The 23,025-nt window shown below is 45.6% G+C and overlaps 1 protein-coding gene across 1 annotated transcript in view; it reads right to left on the bottom strand.

Moving 5' to 3' along the window:
* Nucleotides 1-23,025, bottom strand: part of skia (v-ski avian sarcoma viral oncogene homolog a) — a 65,855-nt gene that overhangs the window by 8,242 nt on the left and 34,588 nt on the right. Inside the window, exon 2 of the mRNA XM_082518486.1 lies at nt 1,046-1,162. Coding sequence (XP_082374612.1) covers nt 1,046-1,162 — 117 coding nt within the window. The remainder of the gene's footprint in view (nt 1-1,045; nt 1,163-23,025) is intronic.

Below are 23,025 nucleotides of genomic sequence, written 5' to 3'. Positions count from 1 at the left end.
TTTCCCTCCTGTTCTTATGGTGAAAGCTGCCGTTTATTCTGGGTACAAAGAGTAGAATGAGTCACTTCAGTTGTTGGTGTAAATGTGTTACTGTGTTGGACACACTGGACATGGGTCAGTACAACCAAGCGTCACTCAGCACGTGGCCACCATTAGCACTGCATGCCAAATCTAAAGATAGTGCTGTGTGTCCTGATTTCACATGTTTTTGCATATTTGTCAGTTACGTGTTTCACATCGTCACACAAATGTCAGTAGTAGAAAAAGACGACTGAGGTGAATACAACATTTTGACTTTTGATTTGATTCATTAAGAGAAAAACGGCTATCCAACCCTGAACTCTCAGTTCTTTCTTTAGATTGTGACACAAAGTCATTTCTGAGGCTCCACAGTGAGAGCCTGCATCCACACATGTGGAAAACTTGGAAGAGTACTGGACCTTCCGAGGAGAGGAAAGAGCACATCATCGACTCAGAAAAGAAAGGGGAACAACATCTGAACAAGTGCAGGCCTAATTTGCCTCAGGCTGCATTCATGATTCAACAATGAGAAAGAGACCTGTGGAAAACTGTCACCAGTGGGAGCGCTGTGAGGCAAAGCCATGCCTGAATAAAAAGAAGAAAAAGGCCAGTTTCAGGTGAACCTCAAGCACACTGAAGTCATGCAGCAGGTCAATACTCCACAAGACACCAGCAGGTCGAGGCTCCCAAAATGAAGTGTGGATCTGAAGTCAAAGAGCACACTTCACTCTGAATTTAAACTTCATACTCGAAAACTGTCCGATGTGGCTGACTTAAAGCACTTCTGCACAGTTACTGCAAACATTTGAGGTTTCGTCATATAGACCAGGAAGTTTGGAGAGCAGAATGAAAACTGGACTTTTTCTCCACTCTGGTTATGTGTCTGATATAAAAATGAGCTTGATGATCTGAAACAGATAAATGACAAATCTGCGAAAGAAAGCAAACCGTTCATCTTCACATGACATCACGTGTCATGTCGTGCATCATGATCACCAACATGTTCTCCTGATTTGACACTGACCTTGTTGGGAGTTGGCAAGGACTGCAGCCAGTCGTGCTGCTTCGCTCTGTCGGCCAGCGGAGTTTGTGATGAGAGGTCGTCATGTTTAGACCTTTTCATCGGGATGGGATCGGACACCTGAGAACAGAAGAAGGTGTGTTTAAAGGATCAATCAGACCATGCCGATGTCTGCATCACTCCAGTGTCAGTGAACTGAGCAGCCTGTACTGGGGAGTGCCAGCAGGGGTCTCCGATGGCTGAAGTTAAATGTAGGTGTGCCGCTTACTCTTCGTGTGTCGTTCTATTTCTGGCAAAGGTCACACACACACCTCACAGTCCGCTTTATGGCAATGTGTCACAGAGTAACCAATGCGAGGGCATGTGCTCAGAGGCAGCCAAGAGAGTGTGTGAGTGTGTGTGTGTGTGTGTGTGTGTGTGCCATCCATATACACACACGCATGTGTGTATTTATATCCTTGTGGGGACATCTCATTGACATAATGCTTTCCCTAGCTGCTTACCCTAACCATCAAAAATGGAGGCCTAACCCTGACCCTAACCTAATTGTAACCCTGACACTAAAACCACATTTTGAGTCTCAAAAATGCCTTCAAACTCATGGAGACGGGATTTTGGTCCCCACAAGGGCTGTTTGTCCCCACAAGTATAGCAAACTACCAATTTTTGGTCTCCATGAAGATGTTAATACCCTCCCACTCACACATTCGTTGGTATGAGTGTGTGCCATCGATATACCCGTACAGACAGACAAGCAGGGGTTTGTTTCTTTTCCTCCCCGTTATGCTGACTTTGTGGCTATGACCTCAGCCTCTCTAGGCTGTGACTGTCACTAGTACACACACACACACACACACACACACACACACACACACACACACACACACACACACACCCCGAGTGATTACAGTGACTGAACAGATTGCATTCAGCTAGACTTTAAATATGATAAAGACTGTTTTAATTGTAGAGTATTTACTCAGTAGCAGCCACAGCTCCAGGAGCCACAGACTGCGGTTGGTGAAACCGTTTTCATGACTGACCTACTGTCACACTAAGCAGGCTTAAAGTAGGGGTCACGGACAGTGTGCTCCACTTCATGGCTCTGCACAGGACATGGAGGAAGCCTATTTTATTCTTAGTGACTGCTGAACTTAGTCCTGGACTTTGTTGAGGTCACGGCTTGGACTGGAGGTCACATGTAGCCAGGTTTGCCTCGGCTCCGTCAAACCATTAACATTTATGCATAGCTTAAATGTTTTGGCAGGCACCTAAAATAAAATGTATGGATCTCAAAATCCTTATCATCGGAGATAGATGCACTCTCTCACTGTGGTTTTCTCTGTGAGGACTTCTCTTGAGAATCAGCGATGTGAGCAGGAGTAGCACTATCTTTACACCATCACACAGAGCAGCCCTGCGTGATGTCAACAGGTGGTCATTTGTAATGGGCTGGACGCTGCTTCTGTCGACTGTTGGCAGTGTGTCACGTCTGCCACATGTCTGTGTAATCAGAGCTGCTCTCGTAGGAAAGTGGCTAGACGATCAAATACCACTGAGGTCTGCCGATGTGACAGCTGGCCTCGATCTGCCTGACGTAAGACTTCGTGACTTTCCATAGCAGCGTCACAGCATTGAAGCAGCCTTCATTATCTGGTCTGCTGGTGTAAGGGAACTGTTATCTGGAGGCTCGGGTCTCAGAGGAACACAGTTGTGGTTCCTTTAAATGAGAAACCACGCTCAGCGCTCAGCTTGTTTAAAGACGTCTTTTCTATAAGTGTCTCAAAGGTACAGCAAGCACCAACGTACAGTCAGGTTTTGTATTCCTATTGTTTGCTAAGCTCTTTGATAGAGAACCTTAAACTATCTAACAGAGAGTGATTCATGGCATCATTACACTGACTGTTAATATATCAACTGCAAATTTAAGCATTTTTAATTAAAAAAATGGGTCCAAATAGCTTTTTTTTTTTAAACTAGGCTTTGCTCTGGTGTAAAAAACAAATATATTCACACACATTTATCACCTTTTTACCGCCTTAGCACTTCAATCAGCACAACTATAGCTTCAATTTTTCCATTAATTCTAACTAATATTTTTATCTGCTGTCATTTTGCTGTCAGTTGTAAACCTGTCCTTCCATGTGCTTCTATGGAGAGCATCGAGTAGGAGCCCAGAACAGAGCTCCATGAGAACAAACACAGAACGAGGAGGAGATACAAGAACCTGTGGCCAGGTGAGGGTAGTTAAAGTAGCAGAGATGAGCAAGTGTAGGCTGGGACTGATGTCATTAAATATGGCACGACTCAGCAAACATGTGGGTAAGCACCCTGAACCAGCTCTGACACTTTGTGTCCACTCATATATTTAATACTATGTTACCTTTCAAACAGGCTTCCACAGTATACTGGAGTCCCACACTCACACAATAATAAGGACATTACCATTTTTCATAGAAGGTAAACAAACACAAAAACCCCTATAATAGCGCACAAGAGTCTTGGTCGCTATGATTGTGGGTTATCAAGAGATCAAGACGTGTCCTAGATTTGACTGCAGCCGAGCAGCCAGAGGCAAGCGGCTAGAGCCTGCAGCTGAGAGGGAGAGGGGGAGAGGGGGGTGGCAGACAGCTCTGGCTCTGGGCAAAGTCTCCGTGCCACGTGCCAGTCCTTGTCTCGTGGATTAACAGTTGCCAACACCGCGGTCTCCATACGGTCCTGGTAATCACGGGCACACAGGAGGAACAGGGTCAACAAAGCCGGCAGCTGAGCCTGCGTGCTTCAGCGATGCAGAAATCTGAATGTCTCGTTGATTGAACAACGGGAGGCAAAGAGTCAGGAAATTCCTGTTTGAGGCATGTCAGTGGGACTGGTTCTCAGTCCAAAAGTGAGCACCGGTGTAATCTTTACTACTGTGTCTGACGTCACGGTGTGTGTCATTGTCTTGCTTTCTTCATGAGGAATAAGTCTCTAAACCAGCGATGCCTGTCGAAGCGCAGACCCAACAACTACACCAACCCTACCCCCCTAACCCTATTATAGTTTGATTTCTGACATCATCTTTATACGTGAGAGTAAACGTTATCGAAACGCTTGTGTGGGATGAATGACGAGTCTTCGAGCAAACACCGAGACCTTGACCGAGATGTGAGCAACACACATCTTGTTTATTGGAAACTTCACAGTCCTCTCCAGATAAGACGCTGTGCTCAACAGGGTGCTGTAAGTCAGAGTTCAAAGACGTGCCAAAGTATGCAAGCGTGCACACACACTTGTGCACCTTGCAGCAAACCCACTCCCTTTATGATCCGGCGTGGATTCCACAGCAGACAGGATGTCACACTTCTAAGATAAGACTTTGTGATTAAGCAGGGCGTGTTAGACGTGTCGAAAGTGCACCGTCTATGTACTGCCTTCCAGTGCTTGTATTATCTAGGCACAGGCCTTACTGCGATATCGAGAGGGTGGCAGTGGCTCTTATTGAAAGTCAGATATGATTTTATTAGGAGAGCTGCAGAGTGGTGTACAGGCCGGGATCTGTCAGATGTGCCTCGCACGGGAATCGCACAAAGGATCGAGTCACGGAGCAGCATATGTTGAAAAGGTCTGTCCGTAGCATGTGTCTGGCAGAGCCGTGGTGGGTGTGTATCTCTGTTAGGAGTGTTTGCGGCAGAGACAGGAAGGGTGGAGTGAGAGCAGTCTTCTCAGTTTAAGTCTGTCTGAAAATCCTCAGTTTCACTTCCTGTGTCTGCAGGCCATCGCCGTTTGTCTCTATGAATAGAATCTTTTTGTCAGACTTTTGTGTGTAAACCATTTTTACACATATATGGAGAAGAAAATCCTGAAAAGAGCATGACCACGAGGTTACCACCGAATCCCCCGCACCACGAGCGCTGTGCAAAGACATTCAGTTCTTTAAAAACGTACATAAGTCTTGCAAAGACAAACGGGGAAGTGAAACTTTTAACAAGACTGACACTGCTACACTCTCACTGCACTAACCTTTAAACGGTTAAATAACATATATACTTGTGAAGCTGGGCACAATCTGAGATGGAAAAGGAACGCTAGAGCAAGATCCCAGTGTTGATGAAAGCTGTGCTTTCTTATTGTGTTGTACTCACAAACACAGAATCAGTCTGACTACAGAAACATGTTCAGTTTGTTTTAATCATTCCCTGCATGCTCCGATACACCGACAAGACGAGCAACACTAGCCGATCCTGTCTGCTGACGTCTGCTGAAAACCATGACTGAACACGGCGGACGCACACGCTCTTTCTTGACAGCCCACTGTCACCACCACATTGTTTCCTTTGCTGCCACTCCCTCCTCTTGCTCGTCTTCCCCTGAACCTCCACCCACCTACCCAGCTCTTTTCGTCTATCTGTCTGAGAGCGTTTCCTGTGTCATAGATTACAGGATGTCCTCTACAAACAAGTTAGATTCCAGCTGCAGAGAAAAGCGAGCAAAACAGAGCCTCGCAGAAACATACTTGCAGCACAGCCTCACAGAACCTGACAGCTGGCTTCAACTAAACGGTTACATTAAAAAGAAAACGTCACTGAGTGGTTTTTTTTGACTCATACACAAACATTAGTGCAGGCATTAAACTGTGCTGAATGTTGTGCGTTTCCTTGGAAAATCAATTTCCTTTTGTGATTTCTGTTTTGACTGTGTATCAGGTGGTCAGACCGCAGATGAATCAGAGGCAAACAGCTTGCACGAGTAAGGAACCAAAACAGGTCACCTAACCCAAAATCCACCACATGCCAGGCTGACATGAAAGGGGCAAATAACTCTGCTTCTCCTTCGCTCAGGAGCCGCACCCTGCCTGTGACCTGACTTTGGCCTCGCTGCATGTCTTGCTAAGGGGCCCGCTGCAGTGGAAAGGGAGGGGCTCTTCCTGAAGACAAAGCGGGAGCTTAGCTGCCTTTGTACATGAGAAGCCACAAAACCCAACATATGCTGGGGAAACAAACAGGTGTGAGACAACATGCTCCATTTTTGATGCAAATAAAAAGGACGGACCCTGATGCTCTGGGATCAGTTCATTGGCTCTGGATGAACAAACAATCTCACTAAGTGGCTTTTATTCAAGAGATATGTGAAGGTGAACTCCTCTGTGTGCAGACTGTGTGTGTGTGTGTGTGTGTGTGTGTGTGTGTGTGTGTGTGTGTGTGTGTGCGTGCGTGTGTTTCAGTGTGCGTGTGTTTCAGTGTGCGTGTGTGCGCACACGCTGAGCTTCAGTTTTGGTTGGTAGTTTGACCCACCATCACCTCCTTGGCCGACAGGTCACAGAGAACAATCGTGCCTCTGTCCTCTATGGAGTAAACAGAAACACACTTTACATAATTACAGCACTGCATCAGATCACTCTTATTATTCAAGACTTCCCAGTGTGCTGGGGTGCAGTTTTCAACATGAACTGGTTTGCTGACTCCACTTGAAATGGCCTCATCTAATATTCACTTTGATGTGGTGCAAAGTCATTTCTCCTGCACTCAGCACATAAGTAACTGAGTTTTTCTTTTTTTGGGAAGTTTTGAGTTAGAAGGAACAAGTAATAAGTTGTTGAGTTCACTGGGTAACAGACAACTACCAGCTGTATACAGAGAGGAGGCCCATGCACGCTGGATATAAACACAGACTAGGACAACTGACACCGACGGCCAAGGACTCCCTCCTATTATCCTTCTATGAAGTCTGCTCGAGCCTACCATCATGTGCAGTTGCTCCAATGTAAACTGGCAACAGTGCAGTCAAACCAGGCTAAACAGGACATCGGTGCAGATGGAGATTATAAAGTCTAATCCCCCCCTCCATCCATTCTCTTCCAATCATCAGGGTTGCCTATCCCAGCTACCATGGAGCAGCACCCTGGACAGGTCACCAGTCTGCCCCAGGGAGTGACCAATTAACCTGACCCCACTAACTGCATGCATTTGGACTGTGGGAAGAAGAACCCATGCAGATGCCTTGTTGCTGTGAGGCAACATTGTGCGACGTGTTGCCCTAATCCCCATCTGAGACATCATTTACCCCATCAGCTGTGAAATTTCTACACTGCCAGTTACCCCTTCTTCCTGGAACTTTGACCCAATGTTAGATCTGACGATTCTGTTTATTTGAAATGGACATGTTTTTCCCAGGAAAGATGTGGCAGCAGGTCTGTAGTTGTTTTTAGGCCTTTTCCAGGAAGACTCCTGAGAGGCTAGTAGACAAAACAGAGGGCCAACTTCCCAGAGACGGTCTAAAGTTCAAACACTTGTAGCAACTAACCAATACAACCCCTGTACAACACTAACAGGCCAAATATAATGGTTAAATTACATACTTACATCCTCCTAGTTCATGTCCTTTGTAGACATGAACTATACTATTTCAGGAGTCTCAAAATCACCTGACCCTCTAAAGGGAACGCGGCGCCTCCGTCTCAAACACACATCAGTAAAATTAAAACCACCAAGTCTTTTTAATAGGTCATAAAAACCTATAAACTGACAGATTTGTGACACCTCATGGAGGGCAAGCTTTCATTTAGAGCACCAAAACTGTCAGTTTCACATGACAAGACTGATAACTGTGAGAGGAAGCATAACGAGAGGGAGGACAACACACGTATTGTGTTGTATGCAGGCCTTTCCCACTGGCGCCCTGGAGGCCGTGCAGATCCACACACACACACACACACACACACACACACACACACACACACACACTCTTTAGGAAGGGAGAGGGGTCTCCATTTCCTGTCGCCAAATTTGCTTTGGCAACTCTCTCCGTGGGAATGGTGAGAGACCAGCTCCGCTGAGCCACAGAGTGCTGCAGATTAGCTTTCCATCCTCTCAGTGGGGCCAAACCCCCCAAAACACAGAGAGAGAAAGAAAAACTAAGATGGAGATAGAAGAGAAAAGGTGGGGGTCAGGGTAAGCACAGACATATGGGTATTTCCATAGCTGTGCTTTATTATTCTCTCCTTAGTTTTGCAGTTCAGAGGGAACTGCTACTGCTAACGTTAGCAGATGCATTGATGCTGCATGTTGGATTTGAAGGACTGACAGTGAACTGTTGTATAATACAAAAGTGTTTTATCTCTTTCTTTTCTTGAGCGTGCACATGAATTCCTTTGTGTGTGACGGTGCCACATCGAGCTCTTTCAGAATAAAGAAACCAAAAAATGCCTAAAATATCGTTGTGATGCAGAGAGGCAGAACCACAAATTATGGACATTATGTGCTAGCAAGCACAAAGACTTGTGGAACTACTTATACATTTCTCCCCATACTCTAAATGTATTTAAAGTATGGTCCATTGCTATGCTACATTTGCCTTTAGCAGCGTGTCCATCACAGCCTACATTATGTATGTATATGTATGCTTAGCCAGTCCATCCATTTATTAATGTCACAAAATGTGAATCAAAAGATGCAAAATTAATTCAAGTCATTTTTTATACAACAGTGACTCTGACTGGCATTTAGTAACTTATCAAGGCTCCTGTTAACAAAGTGAGAAAAGAACCCTACAGCAGGGCTACATGATGTCACACAGTGGGCGTTTCCTCGGTTGTGTGAGTGTTTGCATGTATGCACTTCATGTTTCACACAAAGACGTCTAAATGATTATTATGCTATGATATTAGGTGACAAATTTAAACCTGTACAAGCTGCAGACTGTTCAGCTGGAGGATGTTTCAGGTAAAGTATCAGCTGTTCTCATATCTCAGCTTGATTGTCAAAGGCGATGATGAGCCAGACTTGTGTTTGGAGAACTGTGGGATAGCACGGAAGAGAAGGTTGAAGAGCGAGGAGGAATGTGCTGATGAAACAGCTGTCCCATTTTAAAGATGGCCAGATGTGAATTATGGGTAATGAGGGCAGGAGTGTGTCTGTCATAAGTAGCACTGTGTGTGTGTGTGTGTGTGTGTGTGTGTGTGTGTGTGTGTGTGTGTGTGTGTGTGTGTATACTGCTGCTAACTGGACTGGTGTGCAAGAAGTTGTTCCTTCACACACACACACACACACACACACACACACACACACACACACACACACAGGTTTTCCAAATTACTGGCACTGGAACAGCAACAGGCATTCTGGGTGCCTCCGTTCAGACTGTAGCACATGCCTTAACATGTGACAGCCACACACATGTTAAAGCACTCACATACACACACACAGAATAATTTGCACACTCCTAAATACACACAGTGTGCACAGGTTTATGAATAAGTAAAAACACGCCCACTCTCAAGCATCAGAGCTGGCAGCTCTGTTGTAATAATGTGAGAGTCACCGTGAATCTCTGCAGCACTGAACATGGCAGCATGCAGCTGACTGAAAACACACTTATGTCACACTCTGTGGAACGGCTTCTCCACAGACCAGAGATGATATCGTGGACCTTTTTGGGGTCCATAGTTTAAAAAAAAACGTCCAGCTTTGACACTGGCCTGGCACATCTGGTCCCCACTCATTGATTCCATTACTTAGTTGGGGGTGGTCAGCTGCAGTCACCCTCTGGTCCTTGCAGGTGGCTGGGGTGGTCTCTGGGGCTATGGCAGTCTGGTGCCTTCCTGGGGGCTGGAGAGCTGCCGTTTTGGGGCATCTGTGCGTCTGCCTCGGCTGGTGGTGGTTGGTGGCTGGGGTGGGTGCTGCCTTGCAGTCTTGGGATGTGGGGCCTGGGGGGCTTGTGGTAGCAGGTGCTGGCACAGGGCCAGGTGGCTGGCCTCCTCTATGCGGGTGCAGGCGCAGGGCAAGGGGCCCTGGTGCCCGAGGTTACCTGATTTTCTGGCTGTGCGGGAGCGATCTGCAACCTTTGGCTGCTCGGGGAACAGTCGGAGAGGGAGCCGTTGAGATGGCGGTTTGGGGAAGTGGCTTGTCTTGGACTGGGGCCAGTCTGCCTTTTTGGTCTTCAGTGTTGGTTGAATCGGTTACTGGTGTTGGGGCTCTGCGTCCGGTGGAGTCCCCAGAACTGGGGCCTGTCTGCATCAACTACACTACCCATTGCAGTGGGAGCGATGGGTTCAGGTGATCCGGGGTGTTGACACAGGTCTCCACAATTTTAATAGGACAGTTATTGTTTACACCTCATAGAGGTCACCTTCAACACTGACAAGCAGGGAGAGGAGCAGGCAGGTCTTTCCACAGTATTTAGTTTGCTGTAGTGTTGACAGCAGAGCAGCAGCAGAGGGACTCACTACTCAAAGAAAGAACCTGGCCCCCACTGTACCTGTCAGTCTCTACTTGGCTAACAGATGGACTGTGCCTATGGAGCGCTTATCGTATGAGAGGGAATGCCAAGAATTTCATGGAGGCTGAATATGACCGCCTCACCTCCTTTTCTGAGAAATAATGTTAAAAATCATTAATAATGGGGGGAAAGGAGCTTGCAGCAGCAGAGTGAAGCTGCAGAGACAAGTCATACTGATAAATCATAACCAACATCTAAAACAAAGCCTCTGGTCTTCTAAAGGGAGATCCAAGACGAACAACCAGAACAAACCTGGTGCTCCCAAACTCTGCACCACATTGTTCCTGCAGGACGTTTTCCCTCATCTGAAGGACTTGGCAAAGCTTTGTGTTGTCTGGATCTATGTCACGTTAAAATTCGACATCACTGTGAGTCCAGCATGTATCCTTGAGCTGGCAGTTTGCTGTCTGTGGATCCTCCAGTCAGAGAGGAGCATGGGTGGGGGCTCGCAGTTAGTCTCCCATCATCTTGCAGGCATCATTAGGCCTGATAAAGTCTTTGTCCCTGGTGCATTGCACTACCAGGACCAGGACAGATGCCAATTACAGTCTTAACCTTTCTCTTGCACTTCCTGTCTCTACTTCACTGACTCCTCTAGCTGCAGGGAGGCGGGGCCGATACAGATGCCACCTCACTGGAGACACTGAAAGCTGCCATCACTGCACACATGTAACACGCAGTGCTTCTGCTACATGGACACAGCCATCAATGGGCCGCCTTCACAGGTTCACTGTATCTACAATGCATAATTTTCATTTGACATGTTCAACCTGTCAGAAATGACACATGTGCTGTTATAACAGACGGTAACCAAGAGGAAAAACAACCTTCTTTTAGTGAACTGCAGAACTGGTCGTGCCTCGGTCACATGTTGGACAGAGGACCAGATCTCTTCATCAAAACTGTGAGACTGTGCTGTGAGGCCTGAAATGAACCCTAATAAAGTTACATCAAAAACGTTCAGGCCAGATTCATTATTAAACATGATGTAATAGTTAACAAGAGTTACAATGTTCACAAATGTGCTTGTTTCTGGTTCTAGTTCACTTTTAATTGCAACAAGGAGGGTATGGAAGAAATAGCAATGTCTGATCACATATAAAGCAAATGCTGAATGAGCTGAATAACCAACAGCTACACAGGCTGAACTGGTGAACCTGGTGTGTAGTCGGCTCGATGCTTACACTGCACAGCTCTAATATAAATAAAACGTCTCACGGGGAGATAATTTGCAGATGGAGTGGTCTGCTGTGACTCAGTAGCTGTAAATGAATTGTTGATCACATAAACAAGCCTCTGGCACTTGAGACAGCAAAGCTGATATGCTGAGTTGGAGGATAATGAAAGGTGTGAATGTAACGATGTGTGAGCCGTAACCACACTCAGGTCGGAGAGCCGGAGGAAACTCAGCGGCTTTGAAGAAATGACAAGAAATGTATGTGTGATGATGACACAGACTATGGGTGCATGTTATACTGCAATCATGTTTCTCATTCAACAGCAGTGACGAGCTGCAGTAACAAACGACACAAAGATCCAGCCCTCGTCACGGACGGGCTGACCTTTCCCTTAAGAGTGACCTGGTGAGAGTCAGACGTGGCGATGTGATTAGGAGTGTGTGAGGGGTGGACATCAGATGAGGTCAGCAGTGAGTCCAGTGCTAGTCAAACATCGGATTACAAAAAGCTGCCACAGAGACGAGGTTCAAACGAATGAGCGAGAAACAAAGTAATCTAGCCTCAACGTTTACATCACTGAGAGGATGTGGATGTGACTCCAACTTAACTTTACAGTTATCCCCATCTCATCGAGTATCAGCAGGATGGGCTCAAACAAAGCCACAGTCCACAGCACACATGCCCTGTGTCAGATGATCTTTGCCGCCTCACAATATCATTCAGGTTGTTATGGTGCAGCTATGACACAGTTTGCATGTCCATCAGTCATCTATAGCAGCTACAGCTTGCTTACAACATTATCATAACTAGTAGAATATTTAGAATACAATAAATCGAAACGGGTTGAAATTCAGATATCAAAGACTGTGTCCATAGAAGAACCTTGTAATGCTCTCACACAGTCTGAGAGCAACTAATAATTCATGTTGAAGTGTAATGAATGTGTCATATTTGCCTTTTGACCCTTCAGCGGTTCTTTGTGCTAATCCAAATATTAAGGGTCCAGGCTGCGAGGGACCCGGGTCGCCGCTCTAAATAGTCTGACCCAAAAGTATCAGAACTGATTGCATCAGTCACAGATGAACACAAGCAAAGCTCGCCAAATCCCCTTTAGCCATGCTGGTTCTTGGATAATCTTGCTGTTTGCCCACTGACTGAACCCTTGTGTTACTCAAAAATCAGATGGGCAGAAGCTACGTTCGTTCCTTCGCTTCCTGTGTGCGTGGTAGGATGATGCACACCCTCCAGTTTCAGACACCGCGACTAGCCGCTCTCCTAACCAGGCTGCTGTCTGAGAGGCCCTGATTTTTAGACAAACCGCCCTCACAGGCAGACAGCAGCTCACTGTGCGCTGCATAAAAAGGCGGCTATATTTATTGATGGCAGTGTTTGTTGTAGTTGGGCATTAAGTGGGCCCGAGTACAGTCGCACTAATGGATCTGCAGACATACTGGGTCAATACGAGCGCTACACTGAGCCAATCATCTGATGTGGAGAAACAAGCTTTTACACATGCTGGCTGCTGAAATGCAAGCTGTGGTCCTCAAGTGTCATTATGTAGAGAGACAGAGCACAGTCAGGGTGTGGTAGGGTTAAGTGAATGAAGTGTGCTGTGTAAAATGCAAGTGCCTACATGCACAATATAAATATGAAGCTATACAGGCTGCAGAAAATGTTTGCCAGGAACTTTAGAGACTAATTACTTTGTGTGGTATACACACAGTCCTCACTGCTGCTCTCATGCATTATTTCCAACCCGACCCTCCCTCCATAGGCACAAACAAATCTCCACACAGCAATGTAACGTGTCAAGATTACACCAGGAACATGCTCCATCCCACGCACGAGACGCAGAGGACAGACAATGTCTTTCCTCTCTGAGACGCAGACGATGCTTCTCCTCTCTGAGACGCAGAGGACAGACGATGCTTCTCCTCTCTGAGACGATGCTTCTCCTCTCTGAGACACAGAGGACAGACACTGTCTCTCCCAGCACACCTCTATTGCTGGTCCACGGTGAAGACAGCCCTCCTGCTTCTATTCCCACCACAGTGCAGTCATGTACCTGTGACAGCAGACAGTGCTTAACCACTGATCTCCTGTGACAGTTGGCCATCACACAGTAAATGCTGCAGCACAGCACTCTTCTCCATACATTTCAGTTTGGTTTATATAGCACCAAATAAAAACAGCTGTCCCACTGTGCTCTACACTGTAAGACCTTACAGTAACACACAGTTTGCATTAATACATCAGTTCCATGAGTTACAAACTTACAAACCGCGAAAAGGGCAGAGGCGATGAACCGGGCCAAAGAGACATCTATGTAAGCGGAAGTGTGCCAGACTAGAAGTTCGCAGTTGCAAGGTGAGAAACGAGAAGTGTTTCAGCGAGAGACATTAGGTCACGTCCTCCTAGAGCGAAGTGAGTGTCTCGGGGGCAGGAGAGACAGCCGCCATGTTCCTGCAGTGCTACAGCAGGAAACGGTGCCTGTTACACATTATGAGCTGAGTTCAAGCCAAGATTTATGTCCAGATTCATCCTACAGTGTGAAAGACTTCCATCTGCAGCTGTAACAGTAGTTTGGTTTTAAAGAGTCAAACTCTGACAGTTATAGCATGGCTATGGTCACAGACTCTCCAATGAGCCTCTTTGACTCAGCTGAGAGGAAATGTGTGCAGCTGGACGTGTGCTTAATATGCCAACATCACACCTCAGTGCGAGGCCCGGTGACTGCTGGCCCAGTCAGGGACTGCAGGCGTAATGGTCCGGCTTGTTAGCGAGCACTCCAGTTGTGCAACGTGATGGCAACGCTCGCGACAGCACACTCATCACTAATGACGTTGTGCCTGTGGGAGCAAACTGGGAGCTTTCTTTTTCCTCTTCCTAATCAGCGAGTCCAACCGTCGTACCTGCAGCTAACTCCACTGCACTGCTGTAGGCACTGTTAAAGTTTTACTGTCCAGTAGAGCTGGGCGATATGAGATTTTTTCATATCACGATATGTTTTTTTCATTTCAGGCGATAACGATATCTATCACGATATAAGCCAAATAACTATATTTGTAAGATTTAAATGTGCCGTTGCTCACAAGTAAAATGTGAAATAATCAGCAGCTTGTTTTTATTTAAATATTTATTTCCCATAATAAGTTCAACAGGGTAGATGTACTTAAGGAACATGAGACTTTTTCAGATAAATAAAGGCAAATATTGCAAACTACACAAAAGGCAGCCGCTAAAGCGTTTAAGTTTCAAAATAGAACAAACAAAACAGGCTAAATTGTCAATTCCACTTAGAAACAAAATATTGATTCTAAAAATAAATCTTAGTTTGTTTTACAGAAGAACAGACAAAACTGACTAACTTTTGTCAATATCAAATAAACTGAGAACTAAAAGGAAATTCTCAATCTCTCCTTGTTGTATAGCTTAGCTTTTCAAACAGTTTTAACAGTTACTTTAGTCTGACAAAAGCCGAATGACGAATTAGCGCTTCCAGTCAGAGACTGAGGCTACGTCCACACGTACACGGGTATTTTTGAAAATGGAGATTTTCCGTTTTCGTTTTAAAAAATAATCCCGTCCACACATAAAGGCAGAAATGAAGGAAAACGCTGCTATGAACATGCCAAAGCAGCAGGTGCGCTAGATTCCTAACCGTGCCGAAATGTTGGCCAATCAGAAGTCTAGAAGCCTCGGTGGGAAAAAGTAAACAAAGCTGGGGCATAGAAGCAGAACCGAGTCGTATGTGTGGAGGGACAGTAACTGTGTGTATATGTAAGCATTTAAACACTACAGAGAGTAGAATTAACAGTATTGTAGAAATTCATTTCACCGAAACAATAACGTGGCGCACAGTGTGACGCATGCACCAGTTTATTGTATTTCCAGACTTGCTTTCGGCACAATTTACAGTGCACGCTACTCTATTTTTTGTCAGACTTGAAATAGCCGAAATACCTTCACACTATGGAACTTCTATGGCTCTTCCGTTCGACAATCTCTCCGGCATTGGAACCATCATCTGTTTTCTCTTCGGTCACGCTCGGTTGATTTTTCTAGTCGGCACACTCATTTCCTCCATTACACGCTGGCTCCATTACCCGCTGGCTGCTTCCCAAACAAACACACGTGCGGCTTGGCACTTGTGCTGTACGTAACAAGTCACGCGACGTGACGCTGCGGCTGTGATTGGTTCGGCTCTGCGCTACTTAATTTGGATTGGCTGACCTTTTCTTTTTTTTTTTTTTTTTTGAGGACAAGAGCGGCGAGGTCTATCGCGATAGCTTAATTTCTCTATCGAGTAAACGTTATATCGCGATACATATCGTTGTCACTTCCAGAAAAGAAAAAAAAAACCAAAAACAAAAAACATATCGTTATCGTTCTATCGCCCAGCTCTACTGTCCAGCCATGTTTAGTTTAAAGTTAAAACAGACAAATGACAAAATAATTATGTTTGTATATTTACAGATCAAAGTGGTCTCTGATGAACAAGAATGAAATGAAATCTTTAGACAGGTATAGTTTGGTAAGGCAACACTGAGGACTAACAATGTTGTTGGTATCTAATTCTCTAATTGTTTAAATGAGAAGAGCCACAGTGGAGCTACGTCCTGTCGGAGGAGCACCACCCTCCTCCGTAGGCTAATATCTATGCAAACAGACAGAACCTCTGGACCACAGAGCAGGAATGACTTCCCCCCTTGTTTTCTTTCATTCCTATCACAAAGAGACACCGGTGCGTCCATCCAACCAACACAGTGGAAAACGTAGCGACGCTTAAACAGCTGGTCTACTCTTCCCTACAAGGGCTCTATGAGCAGGTAGTGTTTGAATTAGCTGACATCCAGTTCACAGTTCAAGATGCTCACTCGAACGAGTCAAACACTTCTTAATAAGCATCAAGTCAGCAAAACGTCTGTGATATTGATGTGATCATTAAGGGAGCAGAGGGCCTGATTATCAGTTTGAGCTGCTTTGTGATTAATGAACAGGTGAGCAACAACAACACAATCACCAAAGCAATAATGGATTCACAGACATTTTCTGTCTTTTCTGTTTTTCACTAGTTTTACACTTGGCTAAGGCCAATGTCACTACTGGTAAAATGAATACTAGGTTTAAACTGGTAGTCCAACTCCTACAGAGCAGCACATTCGAAAGTCTGCTGTGTCTCAGGAGTATGGAGGCGACTCCAGGAGACATTCATTTAGTGTAGGAGAGCCAGACAGAGCAACACATTGGTATCTATAGTATCTCTGGGGCCACAGAGTACCAGATCTGGTAGGTCCAACATTGGCACCCTGTGCCTTTCACAGATGATTCACCCTGAGCTCGTGTGACAGACACTAAAGGGCCCGTATCAGAAATCAGCAGTGACATGTTGACGTAGTGTAGCCTGGGTTAATGTTAGACCCCGTCAGACACAGGAAGCACAAATCAATGAGCACCAGAGGCTCCCCGAGGCACAGCATGGGAGGGGTGAGGGGGTTACTGTAAATCAATTGTTGGCCAATTCATTTTCCATCGATAGCATCAGAATAATGCCGTGCTTTAATAATCAGGGCCTGGACAGTCAGCTGCTGGGACACAGGGCAGTGGCCCACATTTCCTCTTCTCTATTGCATTGCTGAACACGTGTGCACCTATTCATGTGTGCACAGGGGCATTAGCATGAATTATTCAATACAATGTGTCATTTGTTTTTATTATGGCTGGATAAGAGTGTGCGTTGTGTGTCCTTGGCTGGTGTGTAGCTTGCAGAGCTGCAGCTATCAATTAATCAGGCAAGTAGTTAGAAATGTGTTTGCTATTAATGGGCAAAGAGAACAGACTGATCATTGGTTTCCATTTAGGAAAGTGTTTTCCTTCTGTCAGTGGAAGTTACACTGCTTCTGTATTTTAACATGTTGCAGTTTGTTGAACAGGTGGTTTCAGTGAGTTTTTTCCCAGTACAGGTTTCTGTGTTTCCTCTCTGCTTTACACATCAGGTCACATTTTGGTTGCACACATGGGTGAAATGCTAACGAGGTAATAACTGGGCACTACAGAGTTTCAATGAAGCGTTGAAGCTAAAATCTTTCCTGGAGGAGTTTTTCTTTAAGAATAGTCACTGGAGTTACTCGATGAATAGTTGTAGCGTATACAGTGGGGCAAAAAAGTATTTAGTCAGCCACCGATTGTGCAAGTTCCCCCACTTAAAATGATGACAGAGGTCAGTAATTTGCACCAGAGGTACACTTCAACTGTGAGAGACAGAATGTGAAAAAAAAATTCATGAATCCACATGGTAGGATTTGTAAAGAATTTATTCGTAAATTAGGGTGGAAAATAAGTATTTGGTCACCTCAAACAAGGAAAATCTCTGGCTCTCACAGACCTGTAACGTCTTCTGTAAGAAGCTTTTCTGTCCCCCACTCGTTACCTGTATGAATGGCACCTGTTTGAACTCATCATCTGTATAAAAGACACCTGTCCACAGCCTCAAACAGTCAGACTCCAAACTCCGCCATGGCCAAGACCAAAGAGCTTTCGAAGGACACCAGGAAAAGTATTGTAGACCTGCACCAGACTGGGAAGAGTGAATCTACAATAGGCAAGCAGCTTGGTGTGAAGAAATCAACTGTGGGAGCAATCATCAGAAAATGGAAGACATACAAGACCACTGATAATCTCCCTCGATCTGGGGCTCCACGCAAGATCTCATCCCGTGGGGTCAAAATGATCATGAGAACGGTGAGCAAAGATCCCAGAACCACACGGGGGGACCTGGTGAATGACCTGCAGAGAGCTGGGACCAAAGTAACAAAGGTCACCATCAGTAACACACTACAACGGCAGGGAATCAAATCCCGCAGTGCCAGACGTGTTCCGCTGCTGAAGCCAGTGCATGTCCAGGCCCGTCTGAAGTTTGCCAGAGAGCACATGGATGATACAGCAGAGGATTGGGAGAATGTCATGTGGTCAGATGAAACCAAAGTAGAACTTTTTGGTATAAACTCAACTCGTCGTGTTTGGAGGAAGAAGAATACTGAGTTGCATCCCAAGAACACCATACCTACTGTGAAGCATGGGGGTGGAAACATCATGCTATGGGGCTGTTTTTCTGCCAAGGGGACAGGATGACTGATCCGTGTTAAGGACAGAATGAATGGGGCCATGTATCGTGAGATTTTGAGCCAAAACCTCCTTCCATCAGTGAGAACTTTGAAGATGAAACGAGGCTGGGTCTTCCAACATGACAATGATCCAAAACACACCGCCCGGGCAACAAAGGAGTGGCTCCGTAAGAAGCATTTGAAAGTCCTGGAGTGGCCTAGCCAGTCTCCAGACCTCAACCCCATAGAAAATCTGTGGCGGGAGTTGAAAGTCCGTGTTGCTCGGCGACAGCCCCAAAACATCACTGCTCTCAAGAAGATCTGCATGGAGGAATGGGCCAAAATACCAGCTACTGTGTGTGCAAACCTGGTAAAGACCTATAGTAAACGTTTGACCTCTGTTATTGCCAACAAAGGTTATGTTACAAAGTATTGAGTTGTATTTTTGTTATTGACCAAATACTTATTTTCCACCCTGATTTACGAATAAATTCTTTACAAATCCTACCATGTGGATTCATGGATTTTTTTTTCACATTCTGTCTCTCACAGTTGAAGTGTACCTCTGGTGCAAATTACTGACCTCTGTCATCATTTTAGGTGGGGGAACTTGCACAATCGGTGGCTGACTAAATACTTTTTTGCCCCACTGTATGTTGCCTCATGTGCTGCACTCCATCCAGTTTAGTCCCAGAGACGAGCGACAGATGGGCTGTGATCACATTCAAAGCTAAGCTCAAACCTCATGCTGATCCAAACAGACAGAAAACTGAGACAAATACTGTCACATCTATAATATATGAGTGTAAGGAGAAAAGAAGACAAAAGATTACTTGGCTCAACAGAAATCAGAGTTACCCTAAACTGGCTTCAATCGATGAGTGAGGGAAACGATGCTCAGGTCAAACCAATGAGCTGGGTGTTATAAGAAGAGAGGGACCACAGGAGCAGAACGTCAGTGTCAAGGCAGAAACTGAGGATAAAGTTAGTGACCATGGCTGTGACGATACCACTAGACAATTTAATTTTTGACAGCACAGAGAACATTTTCACCCCAACCTGCAAAAATAATGACCAACAGGTCATTTCTATAAAAAGTCAAGTTAACTTTATTTTAAAAAGTAACAATTTTAGATGAAGTTTAGAGGTTTTATTCAGTTTACAGATGATGATCGTTAAAGTAAAACACATCTGCGAACCTACGAATGAACCAAGGTTACAACAAACAATTCCTCACATGTAAATAAAATTAATTTAATGAACTATTAAGTGTGAATTATGTGTGCCATTAGTTATGTTGAATTAAAGGACGTATTAAAGAAACAGTGCTCCTGCTGCTGAGTAGCAGAGATGTTAGCTACTTGATCTTTTAGTGAGGGGAGAAGCTGTGTGTCTGCAGCACTGCCTTCTGAAGTGTTTCCAATGATGATAACCATTCAATATTAATCTTAGTATTGACTAATATCTGTGTACTGATGGTTTTTGACATCCCTACTAGTGACTGTTGTACTGCAGGACCAGCCCAAGCTTTAAATAACAGGGCCGGTATTTCAGCAGAGTCTGGAAACCACAGAGTTCAAATGTGAGCTCTATGTGACGTCATGTTTGTGTCCTATTGGGTGGGTGAGTAAAGTTTTTGGTGCAGGACCAGTAAAAAAAATACATGTACAGGTTAATTTGCTGAAACACGCACTCCTACTCCTAAAAGGAAATCTGACTTCGACCTGCACTGGCAGTAAAAGCTGAGTAAAACCAAAGAACAGGACCGAACGCAGTTTTGTCTCCTTATTTTGTCAGGGAACGTTGTGTGTTGGTGAGAACACTAACTGCCACTCTGCTGTTAGCCTCAGTGCCCCACTTCCACCCGTAACACACATTCACACAATGAATGTGCCAGCCTCAACAGAGCCAGCGCCACAACCTTGGAAGTAATTTCAGGGTGCTAACACTAAACGATGGCCATCCCTGGTGTTTGAATCAAGCTCCAGTGTGGACCATCAAACACACACTCAGCAGACAACATGTATTTATACACGACTCTGTCTAAATACAGTGTTTGACAAGAGCAGCAGGAAAAAGGAACAAAGGTAAGAAAAGCAAATATGGCTGTGATTACTCACAGGTCTCAGGGAATCGCCATGGTTACTGGACTTCCACATACTGGAAACTTGGACAAAACTTGTCAGAGGCTAAGTTACTTTACATTATCTGTTAGGAAACCTAGATCCAAAGCTGTACTGAACCACAGGGAACAGAGGCAGTGTCTCTCTAAACGCTGGACAGAAGCGTGAAGACACTGAAGTCGTCCACAGGGCAGAGTGGACAGGGTGAAGTTGGGGTCATGTTGTTCTGTGCTCCAACGAGAGGGAAGAGTGGTGTCTGTTGGTGGAGTTCACCGAGAGGTGAGCAAACAGACCCGCGTCATAAACAAGTCTGAAGTTTATAGCCACTATTTGGGTTTGTTGTTCTGCCACATTCTGGGGGGTTGGGGATGGCAAAGACACAACAAGAGACGGGCCGAGCAGGGACGCCGTAAAAAACAAAGGGACGTTTGGAAATAAAACCAAATGGCTCACAGCGAGGCCAACTGGCCACTAAATGTTGGGGTCATTCAGAGAGCAGCTTCTCCAGGTCAACCTGCCATCCCAGGTTTGGCTCTCGTTCTGACTCCAGGTCAGTGCTTCAGCCACATACGTCTCCACAGCAGGAAACAACGTGCAAGCTTCCAGAAATAAACAAGAGAAATAACTGACAGGATGTAATCGTTGTGTGTGTGGGCAACGGCGTATCTTCTTCCCTCACTGGAATCTGTCTCCATTAAATGGTTTAGCATCAAGTATGAGAGTCTGGGGGAGTCACTATAAACGTGGCCGTGCAGCCGTGCTTGGAGTTTCGAACACTCACTTAAAGAAGAGCTCAGCGAGGAGACTGGCTGAAGCAGGAGTTCTCTCTGGATCCTACAAACCCACACATGCTTTTGGGATTTGTCTCTACAACCTTGAAGAAGCCTGTTTATATCCAGGTGTGAGGCTGTGCCAGCAGGTGATGAAAGTTAAATGAAGTGCATTAGCAAACCTGGAAACAACTAGCTGCACGCTGCTGTTGCCACAGCAAACAGGAAACCCCAGTGTGGACGCACACACACCAGGAACGTCAGACTGGCTGCTGTCTCACCAGTTTGTTTAGTGGGATGTGTTAACTGCCATGCTTTCAGATGCTCCACACTTGCACGTGGATTAGGGCCATGCCCTTATGACTAGCAAACAGGTCTGAAGTCACAGGAGTTTTAGATCTGGAAATACCACACGACTAACCATCTGGCTGGTGTGCTGAATGACAGCAGGGCTGCAGCTAAGAAATGAATCGACTTCAGGGTTAGGTTCACGTCAGTGAGGCCTGCTGCTCCCACTGGGCACAAGGATTTTTTAGTTTATTTTATTCAGCGGGTTACCTGCCACCAGGTTGGCTACTGTGTCTCACTGACCTACCTTTGCTGCCATCCAACATACCTAAAAAAAGCTTGAAGAGGGTGAAGAAGTAGCTCAGTACTGCTGTAACATCCATCCAGAGATTAGGCCACAATAACAGGATGGTGTAAGAGTAGTTCTTAAGCTCACAGGTAGTATTCCCCCAAACGTGTCCCAGTGAGGGGGACCTGCCAACAACGTTAACAGTATAAATAGATCCATCATTATCAATGTGGGTTACCAGAGTCAAGCACAGTTCACTGTTTACTGGCAGTGAGCGATGGAGGAAGCTAATCAGGCAGCAGAGGACCAGAGCCGTCACCATGGCAACCAGCAAACCCACGGCTTTGCCAGAGAAGCGTAGACTAAACTGTTAATACTGAGCCAAAGCAGATCCTGATGTGAACGACCTCAGAGAGCGGACACACAGACACACTGCCCACAGCAGGAAGCACAGGGGGCGGGGCCACCTCAGCCCTGGATTAAAGTGTGTCTACACACCAACCATGTGTGAGCGCTGGCACGTTTGGTGTGTGGGAGTGCTTTTACTGCAGGTGAGCTGCATACCACAAGCTCCACTGGCAATGGATGAACTGATAACAGACAGAGACATGACGTGCACACACACACACACACACACACACACACACACACACACACACCAAGGAATCAGCAGAGCTGTATCCGCAGCCAGACGCTCACAGCTGACCTTTAACTCACTTCCCTCTAATTAATAAAAAGCACCCCATCAATCCAGCTTTGACACAGCAAACCTCAGCTCTGTTTCTGTCTCTCACACACACAAACACACGCACACACACTTATTCACTCACTATCAATCTCATGTCAGCACGCACTAATGCGCCTCATCATTCATTCATGGAGGGGAAATGGCATACACAAGCAGCAGCTTTGTTCAGAGCAAACAGTGGGATTAGTGCTGTTGGACTCAAGTGAAGCTCAAACTGGATCGAAAGGGA

Source organism: Aulonocara stuartgranti (genome assembly GCF_965226115.1).
Source record: "Aulonocara stuartgranti genome assembly, chromosome: 20".
Taxonomy (NCBI): domain Eukaryota; kingdom Metazoa; phylum Chordata; class Actinopteri; order Cichliformes; family Cichlidae; genus Aulonocara; species Aulonocara stuartgranti.
Note: the sequence above shows the minus strand (reverse complement) of the source record. Positions and strands in the feature narration are given on the sequence as shown.